Source organism: Marmota monax, unplaced genomic scaffold (assembly GCF_021218885.2).
Source record: "Marmota monax isolate L192 unplaced genomic scaffold, Marmota_monax_Labrador192_F-V1.1 WCK01_AAM20220418_F8-fsc00048, whole genome shotgun sequence".
NCBI classification, from domain to species: Eukaryota; Metazoa; Chordata; class Mammalia; order Rodentia; family Sciuridae; genus Marmota; species Marmota monax.
In genome coordinates this window covers 86,216-106,573 of record NW_026694895.1, presented here as the reverse complement: position 1 = coordinate 106,573, position 20,358 = coordinate 86,216, and the positions used below count along the sequence as shown (strand labels likewise).

The following is a 20,358-nucleotide window of genomic DNA, read 5'->3' as shown; positions in this document are numbered from 1 at the left end:
CTAGTAGGTATGAGGTCTTGTATTTGATCTCCTGCACCACAAAAACCAAAATTAAAACAAATAACAAATACGTGTTGAGATGTTGGCTTAGATGAAACTAAACAGGCTCACTTAGTTTCAGGATTTCTTGGAGACTTTACAAAGTTCTAAATGAGTACTTCTCAAACTTTCTTAAAGTGTAAACAAACACCAGAAATCTTATTCTCAAGAAAAGTCTAAGGCAGGCTTGAAATTCTTCATTTAGTTCCAACGTGCTGTCAGTGTAACTGATATGCAGATCACACTTAGAATACCAAGATGCTTAGAGATTTTCAAGAGGAAGCATGCTGTGTAACTTTTCCCAGAGTTATCGACCATAGGCACTTCATTTTGAGATGCAAGAAATGATCCATGGAGCATGTTTCAAAAGTTTTATATTTTAGAGATGATGAGCATTTTTCATATATTTGTTGATTAATTTTATATGAAAAAATGCTCATCATTTTTAAAATATAAAATCAAAACTACTCTTAAGATATCTCATTCCAGTCAGAATGGCAGCTATTATGAAGACAAACAACAACAAGTGTTGGCGAGGATGTGAGGGAAAAGGTACACTCATACATTGCTGGTGGGACTGCAAATTGGTGCAGCCAATTTGGAAAGCATTATGGAGATTCCTTGGATATCTGGGAATGGAACGACCATTTGACTCAGCTATTCCTCTTCTCGGTCTATACCCAAAGGACTTAAAACCAGCATACTACAGGAACACAGCCACATCAATGTTTATAGCAGTACAATTCACAATAGCTAAACTGTGGAGCCAACCTAGATGTCCTTCAGTGAATGAATGGATTAAAAAAAAAAAAAACATGTGGCATTTACACCCAATGGAATATTACTCAGCATTAAAAAAAAGAAGAAAATCATGGCATTTGCAGGTAAATGGATGGAGTTGGAGAAGAAAATGCTAAGTGAAGTCAGCCAGTACCCCCCCAAAAAATGCCAAATGTTTTTTTGATATAAGGGGGGTGACTCATAGTGGGGTAGGTTGGAAGAGCATGGGAGGATTAGATTAATTCTAGATAGGGAAGAGTGGTGGGAAGGGAAGGGAAGGGGATTAGCAAGGATGGTGGAATGTGATGGTCATCATTATACAAAGTATATGTACGAAGACTTGAATTGGGTGTTAACATACCGTATATACAAACAGAAATATGAAAAATTGTGCTATACATGTGTATTAAGAATTGTAATGCAGAAAAAGTATATGTATAATGGCATAAATTGACATGAACATACTTTATATACAGAGATACGAAAAATTGTGCTCTATATGTGTAATAAGGATTGTAATGCATTCCACTGTTGTCATGTATTTAAAAAAATAATAAAATCAATTAAAAATTAATTTTATATTTTAAATTGAATCTTTAAGGTTACAAATTAATTAATTTATAATTTAAATAGAAGTCTAATGAAGAACTTCTAGGTTATGATTGGCCAGACTGCCTAGTACCTCTCAAGACACTGAAAAGCCATTTAGCTACTAAAAAGAAAACCATGTAGAAAGAAAATCCAATGTCATGAGCTAAAATGATAGCCACCACTTAAGATTAATGTTATTAAATGCCCAAGTCCTTCATTAAACAATTTTACTTTACTAATTCACATATCAGTTACCATATTTCTAAATCCCCATGTGCTTTACTAGTGATTTCATTAGTCTTTAATCTTTGTTAACCATAGTATTTGATATAAAAAACTAATAATGAAAGCAAATCTTTTACTTGGAACAGATTGAGGTTTGATATGGTTTACCATAGCTTTAATTGCAAATGATATAAAAGAATAGGGAGATTTTTAGAAATGTAAAATTTTGAACTAAAAAAGCTTAATAAAATTAATATAGGTGGACTTTTCTCCATTTGGGTCCTTCTGCACCACCTGGAATAGTATCCTCATTTACGTATCCCCAATTGAAAACATTTCTGAGCACCTGCCTTCTTTTTCACTAGTTGCACTTATTATAGTTATTTGTTAATTTGCCTTGTCTTACTTCTTAGTATATGAATTGGATTAGAAATTAATGTCTTGTTCATCTTTATACTTTAACACCTAGTTTATAGTGCAGTACATAAGAAGATTGTGAATGCATTAAATAAATGATACCTTTGTAATAAAATTCAATATATAAATTTTAATTTTTTATTCTTATGATATTTTGAATAATATGCTATTTTTTTCTTTGTCTTCATCTTCTCTCTTGGAGATTGTATGGGCTAGCATTACTTATTCAAGATGTAACAGGCCATCCTAAATCTTGTTGGTTCAAACAGCAGCAACTGTTTTATTTCTCACCCTTCTAAATTGGTAACAAGATTGCTGTGCTGGTCTTGCCCAGGCTCACTGAGGTGGCTGCAGTCATCTGGCAACTCAGTCAGGATATGACTATCCAGGATGGCTTGTCATATATTCTGAGATTTGGGCTGGAATGAGTGGAATCACTGGACTTCTGTCTCTATGGTGTCTTTAATCCTGATCTCCCTCATAGCAGAGTGAGCTCAGAGTTCCAAAAGAGGAAGCTGCCAGGCTCTTAAGAGCATATTTGCCACATCCTGTGGTCAGAGCTTATCACATGAACAGCCCAGATGCAAGGGAGGGTGGTAGGTGCTGCCTCTTTTGAGTGGATCGTCAAAATCACAGTCACCTAGAGTTATTTTATTTCATTCTCTCCCCCTAAGTTAAATAAGGACATTGGTATAATTTTACTTTCGTTAGTACCTCATTGCTCTGATTGATAACAGAAGTGGAATTAATTTAGATGTAATCTTCATTTTTCCTGAATTATTTGCTTAGTGCTATTTCTTGGCTCCTAAACCTTACTCTATCGTATGGTAAGATTTCTTTAAAGAGTATGGAAACAAATTCTGATTATTGTTATTGTCCTCAAATGCCATGATTTTGCCTTCATATATGAATCATAATATTTGGTGGATATTTGGAAGCAATATCTTCTATCTGTATCTGTGTCTACTGTAAATTCTTGAAATGTATTGCCAATCCAATTCTCAGTCTTTATTTCCTCTGTAATAACCTGTACAATCTTTTCTTTATCCTTGGAACCTGGAGATTTCCATGAGTTAGTCTGGTATGTTTCATTCACTTTATTTACTTGTTGTCCCATTTTAAATTAAAGTTTGTTTTTAATACTGGGAAACTCGCATATCATTTCAATACACCTTTTAGTATTCTCCGTTTTTTTCTTTTTTTTAATTGGTGAATTTTATTTATTTATTTATTGATATATGATAGCAGAATGCATTACAATTCTTATTACATATATAGAGCACAATTTTTCATATCTCTGGTTGTATACATAGTATATTCACATCAATTTGTGTCTTCATACCTGTACTTTGAATGATAATGATCATTACATTCCACCATCATTAATTACCCCATGCCCTCTTCCTTCCCCTCCAGTCCCTCTGCCCTATCTAGAATTCCTCTATTCCTCCCATGCTCCCTCTCCCTATCCACTATGAATCAGCCTCCTTATATCAAAGAAAACATTCGGCATTTTGGTTTTTGGGGATTGGCTAACTTCATTTAGCATTATCTTCTCTTAACTCCATCCATTTAACTGCAAATGCAAATCCTTTTTTCTCTTTTACAAGAACTCAGAATAGGTAAATGTTACTCCTGTGCCTAATCTCTAGTCTCTGAACTAGTCCCCACCTCCCGTCCCTCCCTCTCTCTTTCCCTGATAAAATTACTTAAATTACTCTTATGAAATACTCTTTTGAAGAATTCTTTTGCCATTCATCTCCTTGATTGAGATATTTTTACCCTCAACTTTTTTCCACTGTCTGGTTATTTCTTTTTCCTCATAGTTTTGAATGTAAACACTAAGGACATTAGTTCTACCTGTTCCACTTTACTTTCTTCTATTTAAGGAGTTTGGTCCCCCTGGGCTTCAGTAGGTAGCTGACACCTGCTCTGTCTGAATTTGCTTTCTTTGCCTCTGGAAAGTGCTTAGGCACTTTCAGGGCAGGGGCTCACTACTCTTTCTTTATTATCCTGATTTGGCTCCTAGAATCTGTTATCTACCAGGCTCTGAGCCTGCAGCTCTCCCACCTCCAAAGGTGGTTTCTGTCTCTTATGTGTGATAATCTGCTGTGGTTACTTTACCATGAATCTGCAGCCATTATCTTTCTGATATTTTGGCACACTGATGACTTTTCTAGAGTGACAAATTTTTCTTACCTTAATGAGAAAATGCCTTTTATTTCATTGAGTTGTGAGTTGGAAGAGGTACACCTATCTTGCCTCTTGATCCACTTATTCCCCTCTGAAGAGTTTTAATTCTTACTGTATTGATTACCTTTATCAGGTCTTTGTACACCCTTTACCATTCCAGACATAACTCTAGATTTATCATGATTTCCATTTATTTCTTCTCTTTGTTACTCATTATGGCATCTAAACACTATGAAGAATTCCAAATCTTAAAAAAGAGAGAGAGAGAGAGAGAGGAAAATCCAACCAAACAAAACCTACCTAATTCTATAGTACTTTCCCCAAAGTACTATAGAGTTCCTTGTTTTCTTTCTTTATTCTCCATGATAAGTATGGCATTTATTTGGACGGAAAGTTGAAAATACCCAAGTGTAATCCATGTTTATCATAATAAAATTTCTAAGTTTTTACTAACAAATATGCAGTGTTTTCCTGTTGTCATTGGGGTTGTGTCCATACTTGTAATGCTAGGGAGCACCATTCACATTGCTCAGAACATAATTGTCTGCACAGAGCAGTGTTGACACTGGTGTCACAATTAACTTTTTTTTTCCCCAGAAATTATTGAATGGTATAGGATTTGAGGACAAGATTTTTGTACCTTAGGACCCTTTTCATTGAAGTGACTTCCTTCTAGGCATTTATGCATCATAAAATTATACTTAATGTAATTTTAAAACCACAGGTAGTTTAATTCTCTTAAAAGTGGATTATCTCTTGGGCTGGAGTTGTGGCTCAGTTGTAAAGCGCTTGCCTGGCATGTGTGAGGCCCTGGGTTCAATCCTCAGTGCCATGTAAAAATAAATAAATAAATAGACAGATAGATAGATAGATAGATAGATAAAAGATCCATTGACAACTAAAAAAAACATTTTTTTAAAAAGTGGATTATCTCTAGCAGTTAAGCCACTAAATACTATTTTATGCTATTTATACAATTGTAAATATTATTTTTCTATTTATGAATCACACCTAATATTTATTGTAAGTTCTAGATTTAATCTTTTTCCTTTTCCATAAAAAAAAAATCTATGGAAGAGTACATAGGATATAAATACAATTAAGGGAGTATTAAGAAGTAGGCAATATCTGTGTAACTACTGCCCATGGCAGGCCATTACTGCAGAAGCTTTTCGTGTACCTTTCTGAGATCACATATCCTGTTTGCTTCACAGAGGTCGCCACTACTCATAGCTTCATTTTGCCTATATGTAAACTTTCCATACATGGAATTCCACTCTTTGCATTCTTTTGCAACTTGCTGTTTTTATTCAGCATTATGGTATGAAAGATATTCTTGTTTTATAGAGTTGTGATCCATTCATTTATGGCTATAGGTGAAAAATATTTTATGTAAATATACCACAATACATTTTATCCATCCTGTGTTAATGGGCGCTTAGGTTGTTCATGGTTTATGGCCTTTAGAAAGAATACTGTCATGAATATAATTGTGTATCTCATCAGGTGCATACTTATGGACAAGTATCTTCACTTATTGGATACTGGGTTAGGAGATGCATGTGTCACCACTCTACTAAGTAATGCCAAAATGTACTCCAAAATTGTGGTCCCAGTGACATGCATGTGATAGTCTCCCTTCTCCCCATTCTCTCCAGAATCTGAAATTAAATGTTCTGCTCTTACAGTGGTAGTGGATTGATATCTCATTGCAGTAATGAGTTGCATTTTTCTAATTACTAATAAGGTTGAGCACTTCATTATCAGCTATCCAGCTGTTTCTTTCCTGAATGACCTCATTCACATCTTTTATTGTTGCTCTTGTTTGTTTGCTTTTTATATCTGGATATCTTCTAGTCATCTTTGAATTGTAAAAATAAATTCACAAATCAAAATATTTAACTACTATGCATATATTATTCTAGAATTACTATGTAGTTGGCATATAGCTCCCTTCTCTACAAATTCTTTCCAAAAAAAAAAAAAAAAGCAATTTTTAGATGAATTGCATGATTAGGTTAGTATTTAACTACCAATCATCCTAAATAGTTGCAGATTTTCATACTGCATCTATTTTCAGGACATCTCAAAAATATAACTGTAAAAACTTTATCTAGTGTTCCTTTTATAATTCTAGACTAAATTCCATATTGTCCTGAAGATATTAAACTTTCAGGCACATTCTTAATTTCCCAGTACTGTACTTAATTATTTTCTTCTGTAATATCTGTTCTGTTCCCATTTCATTATAAATAATTCAAAGAGAAGCTTATCTTTGCTACATAATGATAATAGTTTTTTTCTGGTTTTCCTTTTAAAATATTTGGTTCATTTAATGTTTATTTAAACTTTTCAATTATCCTATATCATTAGTGTCTGTCTTTAGATTTTAAATTAAATTTAGGTATTTACACTTATTTTTTGCACTTTACTTTTTCTTATTTTGTTCCTAAACTTAGTATTTTATTTTATGAATTTTGAAATTGTGATTCTTACCAATATAACATTTTCCTGAGTGTTGTAAATGAAGTTACAAGATGTATTTTATACTCCAGATTACAAACTCAAAAGAGGAAGGGAAAAAATATGTAGAAACCAGCTTTTTTTTGCTGAATTAAACAAAATATTCTTAGTATATTTTGTCCAAAAATTTTCAATAAGAAGAGTAGAAGGGAGTAAATAGAGGAAAATAACAGTATTTGGTTGATCTCTTATTTCAGAGATTTAGCACAAAGATGACTTTGTGAATTAGTATCATTTGCAATAAAAGGGATTATGCATATTGAGTATTAAGTTGCCAGTATATTGCATGCATAACCTGCAAAGAGAGACTTCAGTGCACATGAGAGTGTATGTAACCTTTAAGTCTTGAGCATAAAAATTGCCTATTAATCAGTGGTAGTTCAATATAAAGTAGACATAAGTGCAACTGTGGACATGAACACTCACCCTATCATACTAACAGTTACACACAAAAACTTCTTTACTTAAAATTATAATGAAGACACACAACTGTTCAAATCACCTTCCTCCAAAAAGTGTTTGAAGAGGTACAAAAGAATGCAGCCCAAGGATGTGATAAAAAGAGAAGAAGTTTGAGAGCAGAGATATGCATAACCACACATTTAAGAGTTGGTCACAGATTCATCTGAGCTTTCTGCAGCCAAATAAAGAGAGAAACAGAGCCAGTGCTATGATTTCTACCATTTCCTCAGGAAAAGCATAGCTTCCTGCTTTTCAGGTACCTGTTTACAGAGACAGTATGATGCAGAAGTCAACATTCTGAAGAATCCTGAGGAACATTCACAACAATCAGAATATAGAAGTTGTTTTAGTGCCAGACTCAAAATTTAGAAGCCTCAGAGTTTTCTGTGTCTAACACACTCAGAATCAGCATCCCTTCTGTACTCTTCCTGCTATATAACCATTCACACCTGGAATGAAGAGCTCTTGTGCTGAGGAATGTGCCACATTCAGAGGCAGTCACTTCTTGAATTTCCAACATTTGACCCTTAGATCCAAAAGAAAAGATCTTCCTGAGTTTTCCCTTATGGTTTCTTTAATTTCAATTCAAAGTAATATAATCATTGTAATATAATAATATGTCATAAAGAAAACAGTTATGTAGGATGATATACATTGTTAAAATAGTCATTCACTTTTAGTCTAGGTTTGGGGATTGTAACTTAAAGAATTTAACTATGTTTATCCATGGCAGTTCTTCAGAGGTTTATAAAATTTACTTCTCTATAGAGACCTTCTCTTTTTGAGTCTGTCCGTCCTGTGTCTCCTACCAAGCTTTGAACTCATAAGGAACAGAACCTACATCGTTCATTCATTTCATTGCTATTCTTGTGCCTGGAAATAATGATTAAATCCTTTCAACACCCAACTCAATCCTTCTTGAATGGATCCAGTCTCCATTCCTGTGACTGTGCTACTCACAGCTGGAAGTGAATCTATCCCAAGCAGCCTGAGGAGGGTTGTACACTCACTTGTCCTATTCCAATCATCTTAAATACTTCAATCAGCACAGTATAAGATCACCTTGGCTTATGGCAGTTGTTCATTCATTTTTTCCTTGTACCGCAAGTGCCCACATTCCCCCTTCCACCCCAAGGTCCTGTTGAGCTAACCTAAACACAAGACCCTTTATTTATCCTGATGTTTTTATCATTTGAGACAGCTCATTACTGCAGCATAGCAATATATGTTTTGTGTTTTGATTTTTATCATCTGATAAATTCAGTATTCTTAGTTATTCAAGAATTTCAGCATGTTCTATTACTGCAATGGCTCTCAGCATTCTATGTATTATTATTTATATTATGATTGAAGTTTTGGTTAGAATTGGGTCAAGGTCAGAACTCAAGCATTACATTAAAAACCACCATAAGGTGATATATTTCATTTAGTTATTTGTAGACTTTTGGAGTCAGCAGTTGCCCTTATTTCAGGCCCATTTCTATGTTAATTATAGTATCTTGGGGGCCTTCTAATATGGTACATGCCTCACTGGAGTTTAAACACACTGCATTTCCATGGTTACACTGCCAAAGACAGAAATTAGACCAGCTTAACACGACTTTTCTTTGGTGTGCCTCTTTTTGTTTCTCACAAATCACTCTTGGATAACATCCTTTATAAAAATCTCACCCAAGATCTTGTCTAGCTCTAGAGTTTCTAATGTGAAGAGTCTACCTTCTCGTTTTCTAAATACAGCCATGGCATTTTCTCCTTGATTTTTTTTTTTTTTTTTTTTTTTTTGCATATCTTCTGTTCTCTGTAGTTTTTTGCAGAGCCCCCCAAAATGTTTTGGCAGTCTTCTTGTAAATTTTCTCAGGTCTCCAGAATGTGATCAGTCATGTCAGGCTTGTTGAAGTCTCTGTGCTCTATACTTATTGCTTCTTTCCTTATAAATGGAAAGAGTAATGATGTCATTCTGTGACTTTAGTCATTATGAATATTCACCTCTGGGCTTAGTAAAAAGTAGATTCAACTGCTCTGTTTAGATTTACTTTATTCCTTCCAAATCATTAAATAATATATGATTAAAGAACTACAGGAAAATAGACAGGAAACCTTAATAGGTTGATAACTTGTCAGCATTGTGGTGTCTCTCCCTGTTCCCTGTTGGTTGTGGTTTTTGGGGACTCTTCCAGGAATAGGTGTGTGTCTCCTCCTCAGTAATGGATGAGTACTGCTGTCCTCACTTTTCACCCAGTGAATGTTTGTAATTATCAGTGATATATTCCAGTCTTCGAGGAATCAAAGGATTCAGGAATCAGAATAAAATATCCCCATCTAAGAAAATATCCTCTTTTCTTGAATTTCTTAACATATAGCAGTTTTCTTTACAAATTTGTACACTCTTTGAACCTCTTTCTATTGATTTTAGTGTTATATCATTTGCATCATGCTCCTTTGCCCTGAACTGTTTCTTATTTTGCTACATCAGCTAGATGATGAGCCATAACTGCCTTCTGCCTGTGTCCCCTATAACCCTGCATTGCACGTGGGCAGAGTGGTACTCAAAAAATGTTCATTTCCTTTCTTCTTGAGTAATCAGTCTCATCAAAGTAAATATTATGAAATTATGTAAAATAACTCTGACATAATTACAAAAACACATTTTTCTGTTTCTTAAATAGTATGGTTCCTCCTATTTGTAGTAAGAATAAATAATTACTTTCCCAAAGATGTTTCTGCTTCTTCTCTCAAATTCTCTTTGTTCACTGAATATTTTTTCTTTTTTTAAATTAATTTTTAAAATTTATTTATGACAGCAGAATGCATGACAATTCATATTACACATATACAGTACAATTTTTTGTATCTCTGATTGTATAAAAGTATATTCACACCAATTTGTGTCTTCATACATGTATTTTGGATAATGATAACCATCACATTCCACCATTATTTCTAACCCCATACCCCCTCCCCTCCCACCCCTCTAGAGTTCATCTATTCCTCCCATGTTCCCCCTCCCTACCCCACTATGAATCAGCCTCCTTATATCAGAAAAAAACATTCGGCATTTGGTTTTGGGGGATTGGCTAACTTTATTATCTCCTCTGACTCCATCCATTTACCTGCAAATGACATGATTTTATTCTTTTATTGCTGAGTAATATTCCATTGTGTATATGTGCCACATTTTTATCCATTCATCCACTGAATGGCATCTAGTTTGGTTTCACAATTTAGCTATTGTGAATTGTGCTTCTATAAACATTGATGTGGCTGTGTCCCTGTAGTATGCCTTTTTTAAGTCTTTTGAGTATAGACCAAGGAGAGGGATAGCTGGGTCAAATGGTAGTTCCATTCCAAATTTTCCAAGGAATCTCCATACTACTTTCCATATTTTTTATATATTTATTTTTTAGTTGTAGTTGGACACTTTCCTTTATTTATTTAGTTTTATGTGGTGCTGAGGATCGAACCCAGGGCCTTGCAAGTGCTAGGCAAGTGATTTACCACTGAGCCACAATCCCAGCCCTCACTGAATTTTTTCTTCTCTTTTTTATCATATATTAGTTGCTTCATTATATTATACTTTTGACACTTATAATTTTTGGTTTCTAGCATTATTTGTTTCCCTGTTGCATGGTAACAATTCTGTTCTTTGCAACCATCTGCTGATTTTAAGGTGTGTGATTGTTTTCAGTGGCATAAAACACTTTCCTATCTTTACTTACCTTGAATGCTAATCTAGTATATTTATGTGTGGCATTTGTTTTTTAAAGTAGTAGACCTCATATCTTGTTTTAACAACTGATGAATTACAGGAGGGAATTTTGTTTGGTTGTTATTTTAAGTAAACATACCACATCAACTAAAAACTAAAGATTGACATAAAATTATTCTATTTTGTTGCATAAAAAGTTTGTAAGCCCATTTTTATCAGAGAAGAAAGTATGTTTCAGAGGGGTGGTAACTTGTTCTAGGGCTCCTAGGTTTTGATCCTAGACCCACTGACTTCAAACCTGAAGCTCTTCCTGCCATTCCTACATGAGAAAATCCTCCTCTTTGCAGATTGGGGCCCACCTGGGACTTGTATTACATAAAACTGGGAGTTAGAGAATTCACTGAATAGAATAGACACAAGAACTCTCCATGAGTCTAGCATCTGGGGGAAATGCACAAATAAGCTCATTAGACCTGTTTTCCATTTTTACACCTATTAACATGGCAAGAATAAAACAACCACTAGTGGAATCTAGAACCAAGATCCTCTCCACCAACCTGGGAGCCAGGGACCTTTGGTGATATGCATATCTTGTCTTTTACTTATAGGCTATGACTTTGAAAATGGATAGCAGGCTGATATTGAAATTTGAGAGTATGGGGGGAAAAATCCCAGATCAAACTAGAATTGAACACTGTGGAAATTAGTGATAAAAATTAAAATAGTAGAGTAATTTTTAGAAGTATGAAGAAAATTGAGAAAAATATTCATGGCCTCAGATGTCCCTCTAGCAGTATATGGTGTAATAAACACATCTAAACAGATAGCGTCTTCAGGGCATCCTACTACTTGATGTATTTACCTAATGACTGGAATGAAAAAGTGTCATCCTTCATTCATATATTCATTTATTCAGCAAAGATTAATTGAGGATCTATTGCATATGCCAGGCAATAGGCTAATCTCATGGTATGATATAGACTGTGCTCTCATGGAGACAGTTGTAAAGGCTGACATGTAAACAAGTTATTGTAACATTTTTGGCATTTTATATGGGTGTATTTTTCTGCTCTTTTTCAAAATTGCAAAATGCCCATATCAGGTATCACTAAGTCTCCTAGCAAATACACTGCTCTCAGTGAAGTGCTATCTTAGGAAAGATGTTCTGTCTCCCACTAAGAACCTATTCTGTCACAAGTTATGGACCTGGAAAACAGGTTATCTTTTCAACACCATCTCCCTAATCATTGTCATCTTTAGATAATCACACTTCTCTAAGGAAACCAAGTTAGCTCTAAGACCCCACCAAAGGTGTCTTTCATTTTGTTTAAATTCTGAATAATTTTATTTATTTATTTTTAAACCTTTGAATTTTAAATTCCTTTTTTGTGCTACATACATAGGCATAAGCCTCTTCTGTAATTAATAAAACATTTTTTCTTCTGTCATTTAATGTTTGTAGATGTCTTACTTTGTGTTACTAGTTCTTTGAAAACTGATTCTACTAGCAACCTAGAGTTGTTATTTAGTTTCTTGATATTCATATTTATTTATTATCTGTTTAAAAAATTAAGACGTTTAACCAAATTTTGACAACTTACTATCTGTAATATATTTTTAATAAGCCTTCCTCCCCAACCCTTTTGTGTCATTTTCTACTAAATGTTGTTTAAACATTGTCTAAATACTTTTTATTATTATCATTATTTATTTGATTCTTTTTTGTTTTTGTATCACTAAGCTATACTTTGGCTTTGGATGTTACCTTTCAGAAATCCAAATGCTGTAAGGAACTGTGATCATTGCTATAGAAGTCCACTGTTGTTCTTAGGAACCATCTGTAAATCCTCAGTCCATGCAGGAGTCCAGGAGAAAGTGTTAACCCTTTACCTGCTTGGTTACAGGAGGAATGCCAGCTCCTGAGCAGGCCTCATTGGTGGAGGAGGGGCAACCACAGACCCACCAGGAAGCTGCCTCCACTGGCCCAGGCATGGAACCCGAGACCACAGCCACCACTATTCTAGCTTCCGTGAAGGAGCAGGTACATGCTTTTATTAAAAGTTACAATTATTTCTTCAGTGCCTTTAAAAATTAATCTTTGGATATGTTTTAAATTTGTCTAACGACCTTGACACCTTCACGTTTTCTAATTATAAGGTGTTTACATCCCTGAGTACATTGGGATGACTGGCATGTAGAGCCGCTCCAGGTGCCAGTCAGAATCGGAACATGCAGGATACTTGTGCGTCTGCAAGTAAGGACAATATTGATGGTGATTGGTGTCTCTGTCTCCCCCACATTGCAGAGTATGTGCATGCACGCAAAATTGTGTAAAGCATATTTCATAATGCTGACTTTTCTATCAGGACTCTGTCAATCTGAGGCCTGTCATACTTATCCTTAGATATTTTGAGCATTTTAACATAGGTATTAGGGTTGTCTCTGTGATTTTCGGATAAAAGCTGTATTTGTGTGTTTGTCTGAATCCAAGTATATTCATTTTGTGAGCTAATGTTCTAAAACTTGTCAAGCTGTGGCAATTTGCTTCAATGTCATGTTTATGTCCTCTTTTTTAAGGAACTAATTCTCTGTATCCTTTAAACCCAAGTAACCATGTACATTAGGTCTTATCTGTAGTGCTTAGAGAAACTGGAATTCTGGAATTTAATTGCCTAATATTTAAAATCTTTATAAGGTAAATGTAAATTTAAAGTTCTAGGGATAGTTTTCTTTTCTGCTCCTTCCCTCCAATAAAAAATTAAATGCCCCCCTCCCGTGAAGGTTATTTAGCTGAAATAATATAATATTAATCTTTTTTAAAATGTTATGATTAAATCACTGGGTGCTTTAATCTAAATGTGTATTTTCTGAAATTTTTTTTAAAGCAGTATCATAGCTCAAATGACTAGTGATGGCTGAGAGTGTAGAAATAATTAATACCTTGCTATTTTACCATTTGCTATGTCTTAAATTAGGAATGTGGTGTAAAAGATTACTCTAAACCTATGACATGCATCTGACATTAGAACTGTTTTTAAGAAAAATCATTTCACAACTTATTCTAACAGTAAAATGTGAAAATGGAAAATGTTTCCATTTTTTGCTGGAATTAAAGTTTTTAAACCTTCCATATTTAAACACAAGAAAAGCACAGTCAGTATGGTTTTCTACTTTCACCAAACTATGGAACGTCTAAGCTTCTGTCACTATTAGGGGAGAGAAAAGGACTTTCCTCCGGTAGTACTCAATAATTGTAAAGAGTTGACGTAGGGCTCTAGATCTGTAAGACGTAAAAGTTCTGATTTATGTGCAGCATATAATATGTTCTGAAGAAACATAATGATAAATTTATCAAAATGCCCAAAACGGACTTAAAACTAGAAACTGTGCAATAAACATAGCAATGGGAATTTGGTATTTGTGCCTTAGACCAGATGCCTGCAAATTGAAGAAAATATGGAAGCCTATTAGGATTTTTGGCACTAGAATTCCTTGATGGCCTCAGATGACTTTTAAATTTTATCTTTTAGCAGTAAATAGTATCTGAATGAATGTTTTGTTATAGATAGCAAGGATTCCTGTTCCTCAAGGTAGCAAAACATATTGCAAGTATTTGGGTTATTCATTAAAAGACTTGTCATTTATTTCTCAGATAATTTACTTAGTGGAAGGATATACTCTAGTCTTTGCTTCTTTTCCTGTCCTGAGGAATTTGAGTCCATTAATATGCATTTGCAGTTTTCTTACTTAATTTCTTTTAAAAATTATCAATGCTCATTACCCAGGATTTCATTCATTCCACCAAGAACATCATGTCAGTCTCTTGTTCTGAGAAACACTCCTGATTTTATAGGGCTAACTTCAGCTTCCATCGGATTTTTTTGGCATCAAACAACATATAGTTGGATCAAAACTTCTTAATACTTTCCTGAAATATGCCACTCCTTATCATCTGCTTAATGAGACAGAACACAGAAAAGTAATATATAAGGAAGGTAATTACACTATATTTTATAAAATACTCATCAGAGTGACATTCTTAGGCTATAATTTATACTCAGCTATGATGATTAATGTTGATAATGTTATGTATCAAAAGAGCAATATTCTTGGATGGGGTACATAATTACTGGAAATCCTTACTGTTGTGCCGTGTTCATAGCTGTGGTATGATGGTATCAGCTCTGCAGATCTCAAAGGACAAACCTGGTTTCATAGCAGCACTGTCTCAGGAAGGCTGTTTCACTGGGGTACAGAAACAAGGGATCCTTTCAGGGCAACAAGGCAGATGGACTGGTTTTTTATCCTGGATTCTATGTTCACTTTATAATCTTGAGATGATTTCTTAACTTCTCTGTGCTTAGTAGCCTCATTTATAAAAATGAGAATGGATTTTTTAAAATTGGGGATGAATAATAGCAGTTATAAAGGATATTTAATCAACATGTAAAATGTCTGTAGTAGCACCAACATCTAATAAGGCCTAATGTTACCATCATCATCATCATCTCTACATAAGAAGAAAAGGTTCCTATTCGGTAGAGCTCATTATTCTACTTTTAGGCATATCTGTCTGGAATTCAGTGAGCTTTCTTTGGGATATTTGTATCAAAAGACCAAAAACACCTTTCTGAACTTTGAACAATGATTGTACTGTGTATTTTACTCATACACAGCATTAAACTTTCAATAATTCACTATACTGGTCTTACAAATTAGAATAGTTTTATGTATATATTATGAGAAGTAGAGAATGTGAAAATAATTTTTTTTTTTTTTTAATATGCCAATTTATTGCAACCTCACACTTAACGTCAAGGCACTTGGTTACAGAATTGCAAAATAAGATCTTTTATCACCTGGCTGGGGATATAGCTTAATTGGTAGAGTGCTTGCCTGGCACGCACAAGGCCCTGGGTTTCTAATCCCCAGTACCAAGGGAGGGGGGAGGTCTTTTAACACTCATCTGAATTTCAAGAGGGGACATCTGGGTTCTTTTTCAAACAGAGTGCATCCAAGCCACTAAGATAGTTCACATGTACTCCTCGGGCAATAAGGCAGGAAATGGCAAACAACAGGTAGCAATTTTTCTATAAGGAGTCTGTTAAACAACTGAAATTGGATTTAGGGTGTCATAAAATATTGGTATTTTCTTCCACTGGCCAAGCTTTACCTAGGATCCTCCATTGCCAGAAAGTGTTCCTGCTTCTTAGCATCATGTTGAAATTCATAGTCTCCTCCTTTTAAGAAGTTATAGCCTTTCACATTGATGTCATTCACTTAGGTACATACCTATGCAGGCACAGAAAGAGTCCTTAGTCTTTGACAGACAGAAATAACCCACTTCTGTTCAAGACTACTTTTTTAATGAAGCCATATTTACCCTAGCCTGTAGTCACATCTCTACTGATCTTCTTTGGCACTTTATACCACTGCTGTGACTTTTAATTGTATGCTTCTTTGGCTTCATATAATTGGCTTCCTAAGGGCAGAGCCATGTTTTACATTATTTTATACCTATTTACAGGTTTCTTCTCTCCTACCATGTTGAATGTATTAGTCCTGCAATAAATGATTGTTCAAGGAGAAAATGGAAGAGTAATACTATCAAATTGCCTTATCTCCAGTTTCTTGTCCCCCCTCCCCCCATTTTAATAATGGAACCTGTAGAGGTGAGGTTGTGGCTCAGTGATTGATCGAGTGCTTGCCTAGCACATATGAGGCCCTGGGTTCAATTCTTAGCGCCACATAAAAAATAAATGAATAAAATAAAGCTATTAAAAATTACCTCAATAAAAATAATAATACTGTAACCTGTAGCCACAACTACAGAAACATTGTCAGCACAAGTGTCTCACAGACAGCACCTAGACAACTCATTACTCAGCTGTACATTCTTGTTTTTAAGACAATTTAAACTTTAGTATATCCACACTAATCCAGAAATTAAATCCAGCCTCTACATAGAGCAAAGTAAAATTTATTTCATATTAGTGCTCAAATAATGGTGTAGATGTTAAATGCTTATCTCGCATCTCTACATATTAGCTGAGTTATGTACAGGAAATAAAAGGAGGCAGTTATCTTAGTGATGTCCCCAGTGTTATGTTTACAGAGTGATATGGGTAGCTGCCGAAGAAATGCTAAGGATCACACTTTAAGAGAAACAAAATGTCCACCCATGGAAAAACAAAGTAATGGGATCCTTGGTCTTGAGGCTAAAATTACAGGAAAGGTCCATTGAACTCCAGCCACCAGTTGGCTGTAATGAGGATCATCACTTGGCAGCTTCTGCAGTTATTTAACTCCCAATAAGAATCCAGGAGTCCATGATGATTACAGATATAGGAAAGGTGGAATGTTTGTTTCTTGATAGTTTTCAGGTATCTAGCAAACTTGATACTCTTGTGCTTAGCTTAACATCTTACATGTAGTAATTAGATAAATATTTCCAAATCTGGTACCCTCAAAGGGCCCCACCTCCTTCTATGAAAACGTTAGACTAAAATAATTAAATCATCCTTGCAATGCCTAGTACATCTTTGACTGGGGAGGAATTATAATTTGGCAAAATATTGGCTACTCATCCAGAGCCTTGCTCCTGCCCCCTGCAGCTGAGTCAGAAACACCAGAGTACTCACTTCACAGGCACAAGGAAGCCGTGGGCCAAGGCTGGGCCAAGGGGTAGAGTACATTGTACTTTTATAACTGATAGTATATGATCTCTTGATTCTAGAATGATCTTTAAAAGAGGACCACATGGCCAATCACAGATGGGATTAACAAGTATATTTCATATTTCTATATAGGGCGCAGGTTGATTTGTGTTCTCTAAATTGGCACTTGTAACGTTTATTAGATTTTTTTCATCTTCTGTCATAAAGTGGCTTGAATGACTGAGATCTATTTGAACATGGCCTTACTCTTCAGGCACTGCCATTTCATTGTTCTCTCACAAACATATTCTCTTATTTTTGGTTCATGATTTAAGAGTCTTGGAATCCATATTTAAGGTTGAGGCCCATCCAGATAGCCTGAAATGATAAGCAAAGAATATAATTTGGTAAACATGCTAAAATTTTGTGTAATTCTCTTACCCTGTTGAGGTCCCACATTTGATTCTGTTTGTGTCTTTTGTTGTCTTTGATGAGTGTAGTATGTTCCTAATTTGTGGGTATCTCAAAGAGGATACCATGTTTTAAAATAATATTTTCTGGCTTTTGTGGAAATTGTAATTCTACCTTCACTGCTGCCATATTGATTTAGTGATATTTAAATATCAAAGAATGAAATGAGAGCCAGAGATCCTTAATTTTTGAAGATTAAAAAAAGAAAATTTGGAGTCCAACTGTGTCCTATTGATATTACTTCATTTTTGCATGGATATCTTAGCTTCAGTAATTATACACCCTTCCTGTATGGCAGAATGCCCAGAACTGAACAAATTCCAGTATAATTATTTACTTTATTCCTCTGAAACTGAAACAACTCAACTGTTAGGCACCTGCCTTTGCAACTTCCTTTTATTCTACCCCTAAGTTTATTTACAATGAAATAGTCCTCTCAGCACACCCCAATCATATGCAAAAGACAAATTTTTACTTCATCTGTAAATAAGCATAGTTTTTGGCTTAATTAAAAGCATCATTCTGTAATAGGCCTAAAATATCTAACATTTCCTGTTATTAACTTAGTTATTGTTTTCTATTGGTAATTAAATTATCCTGGAAGTTGTAATTATTGTGTAACTTATAGTGAAGTCTTCCATGCATGTACTGCAGCATCAAACACAAGGTAAGATTTGATTTTCTTTTAGTGATTTTTGTGGGGTGATCTCATTTTATAGCTTTATTTCCTTAATATTAGAGAAATGAGGTTCAAAATGAGGTCAAATTCTAGCATTTTATGATATTAGTTAGCTCGTTCATATTCAAGAATTCTAAACTTCCATTCTTGACTCTGAAGAGATCAGTCCTCGTAAGTTGCATGTATATGACTGAAATATAACATTTATTTATTTTGTGATAAAGATACAGGGCATCCTGTCCCTCAGCTATATCTCTGAGCTAACAGCAAGCTTGTATATTTTTACATTGGCACACGTTTTTTGGTGATCTGATGAGCGGTCAGCTAGTCTAGTTTCCTAGTCTTACATGACTCGGAATAACTGATCATTTCTTCTGTTGATTCCATTGTAAACATCTTTTTAGGTGTATTGACACTGTAAGGTTATTGTTTGGATTTAGTTTGTTTTTGTTTTGAAAGAACTCTTGAGGGATTTGAACAGATTCTACCTGGTTGTACACATATAGCTAGATCATACATGTAAATTGGAGTACATAGGAGATGCCTCATAATACTTACTGGTAAATGAACTAAAAATAAAAACATAAGCATACTCACTACCCTCTATATGAAGCTTAACTTTGCTTTTAATTAATTAAAAAAAATATTTAGTGACAGCCTGCTGTGAGCAAAGCATTTGCACTTTATCAAGGAAGGAGTTGGGAAGGGCTGGTAAGAAGGCATATAAAGATGATCATCTTCATATAGTTTCTATCCTCAGAAGAATGCATAGGCACAAAATTTATTATATATTTCACTTGAGAGTAATTGACTCATTACCAATATACCTTAATTGAACCATAAGATCCAAGAATGTTTTGCCCCTTTTATATTTAAGTGGGCTACATATATGCATTATGTAAATTTGTTAACTTAGGCATTTTTAACTTTAATTTTACCATTGACTTAGTATTACCTTTCATTTACATTTGAAAGTAATAGAATATTTTTCCTTTGTTAATTTTTAAAGCCAACTCTGACTTTGCATGTTTAAAATTATAATTTTCTGTTGAATAACCCACTTCACAATTTTTGTTCAGAGATAAATTATTAATATATGGAATAATTTTTCCCTGTACATGCACACTTTCTGCTATTAAATTTGAAATGACTGACTGCTGAGTTGGTGAGATTAAATATATGACAGGATCATTCAGCATAAAATTCTCTGCTCTGCATGATCGTTCTTTTTAGAATCACTTCTAGAGAGAAATATTTAGAAACATACTTTTCCCTTCAGGTGTATCCCTAAAGTTATTCCACAGCTATCACAAAAACAGATTTTCTAGTGCCTGTCTTCATGTTTCAGTTTCTAAATTGTCATTTTTGTCACTTTGCAGAAACAGATCCATGTGATCTTATTTTATCAACATATTGTTTCCAAAGCGATCAGTTCTGCTTGTACTTCAGCAAAATAGTTTAGGTTATGATTATTTCATTTCAAGCATTCCTAAGAAAAATCATTTAAAATGTTAAGGTTTTTTTAGGTAGTTCAAAGACAAATCTATGTCTTACAGAAGTATATTTCAATTTTAAGAATACTGTCTTCAAATTTATGATAGCTATTTTCATATTTG

The 20,358-nt window shown here is 34.4% G+C and overlaps 1 protein-coding gene across 1 annotated transcript in view; it reads left to right on the top strand.

Annotated features, from left to right (window-relative positions):
* Positions 1–20,358, top strand: part of LOC124080853 (plakophilin-4-like) — a 169,564-nt gene that overhangs the window by 71,686 nt on the left and 77,520 nt on the right. Inside the window, exon 2 of the mRNA XM_058573506.1 lies at positions 12,841–12,977. Within this exon, the coding sequence (XP_058429489.1) occupies positions 12,846–12,977 (132 nt within the window). The 5' untranslated portion in view covers positions 12,841–12,845. The remainder of the gene's footprint in view (positions 1–12,840; positions 12,978–20,358) is intronic.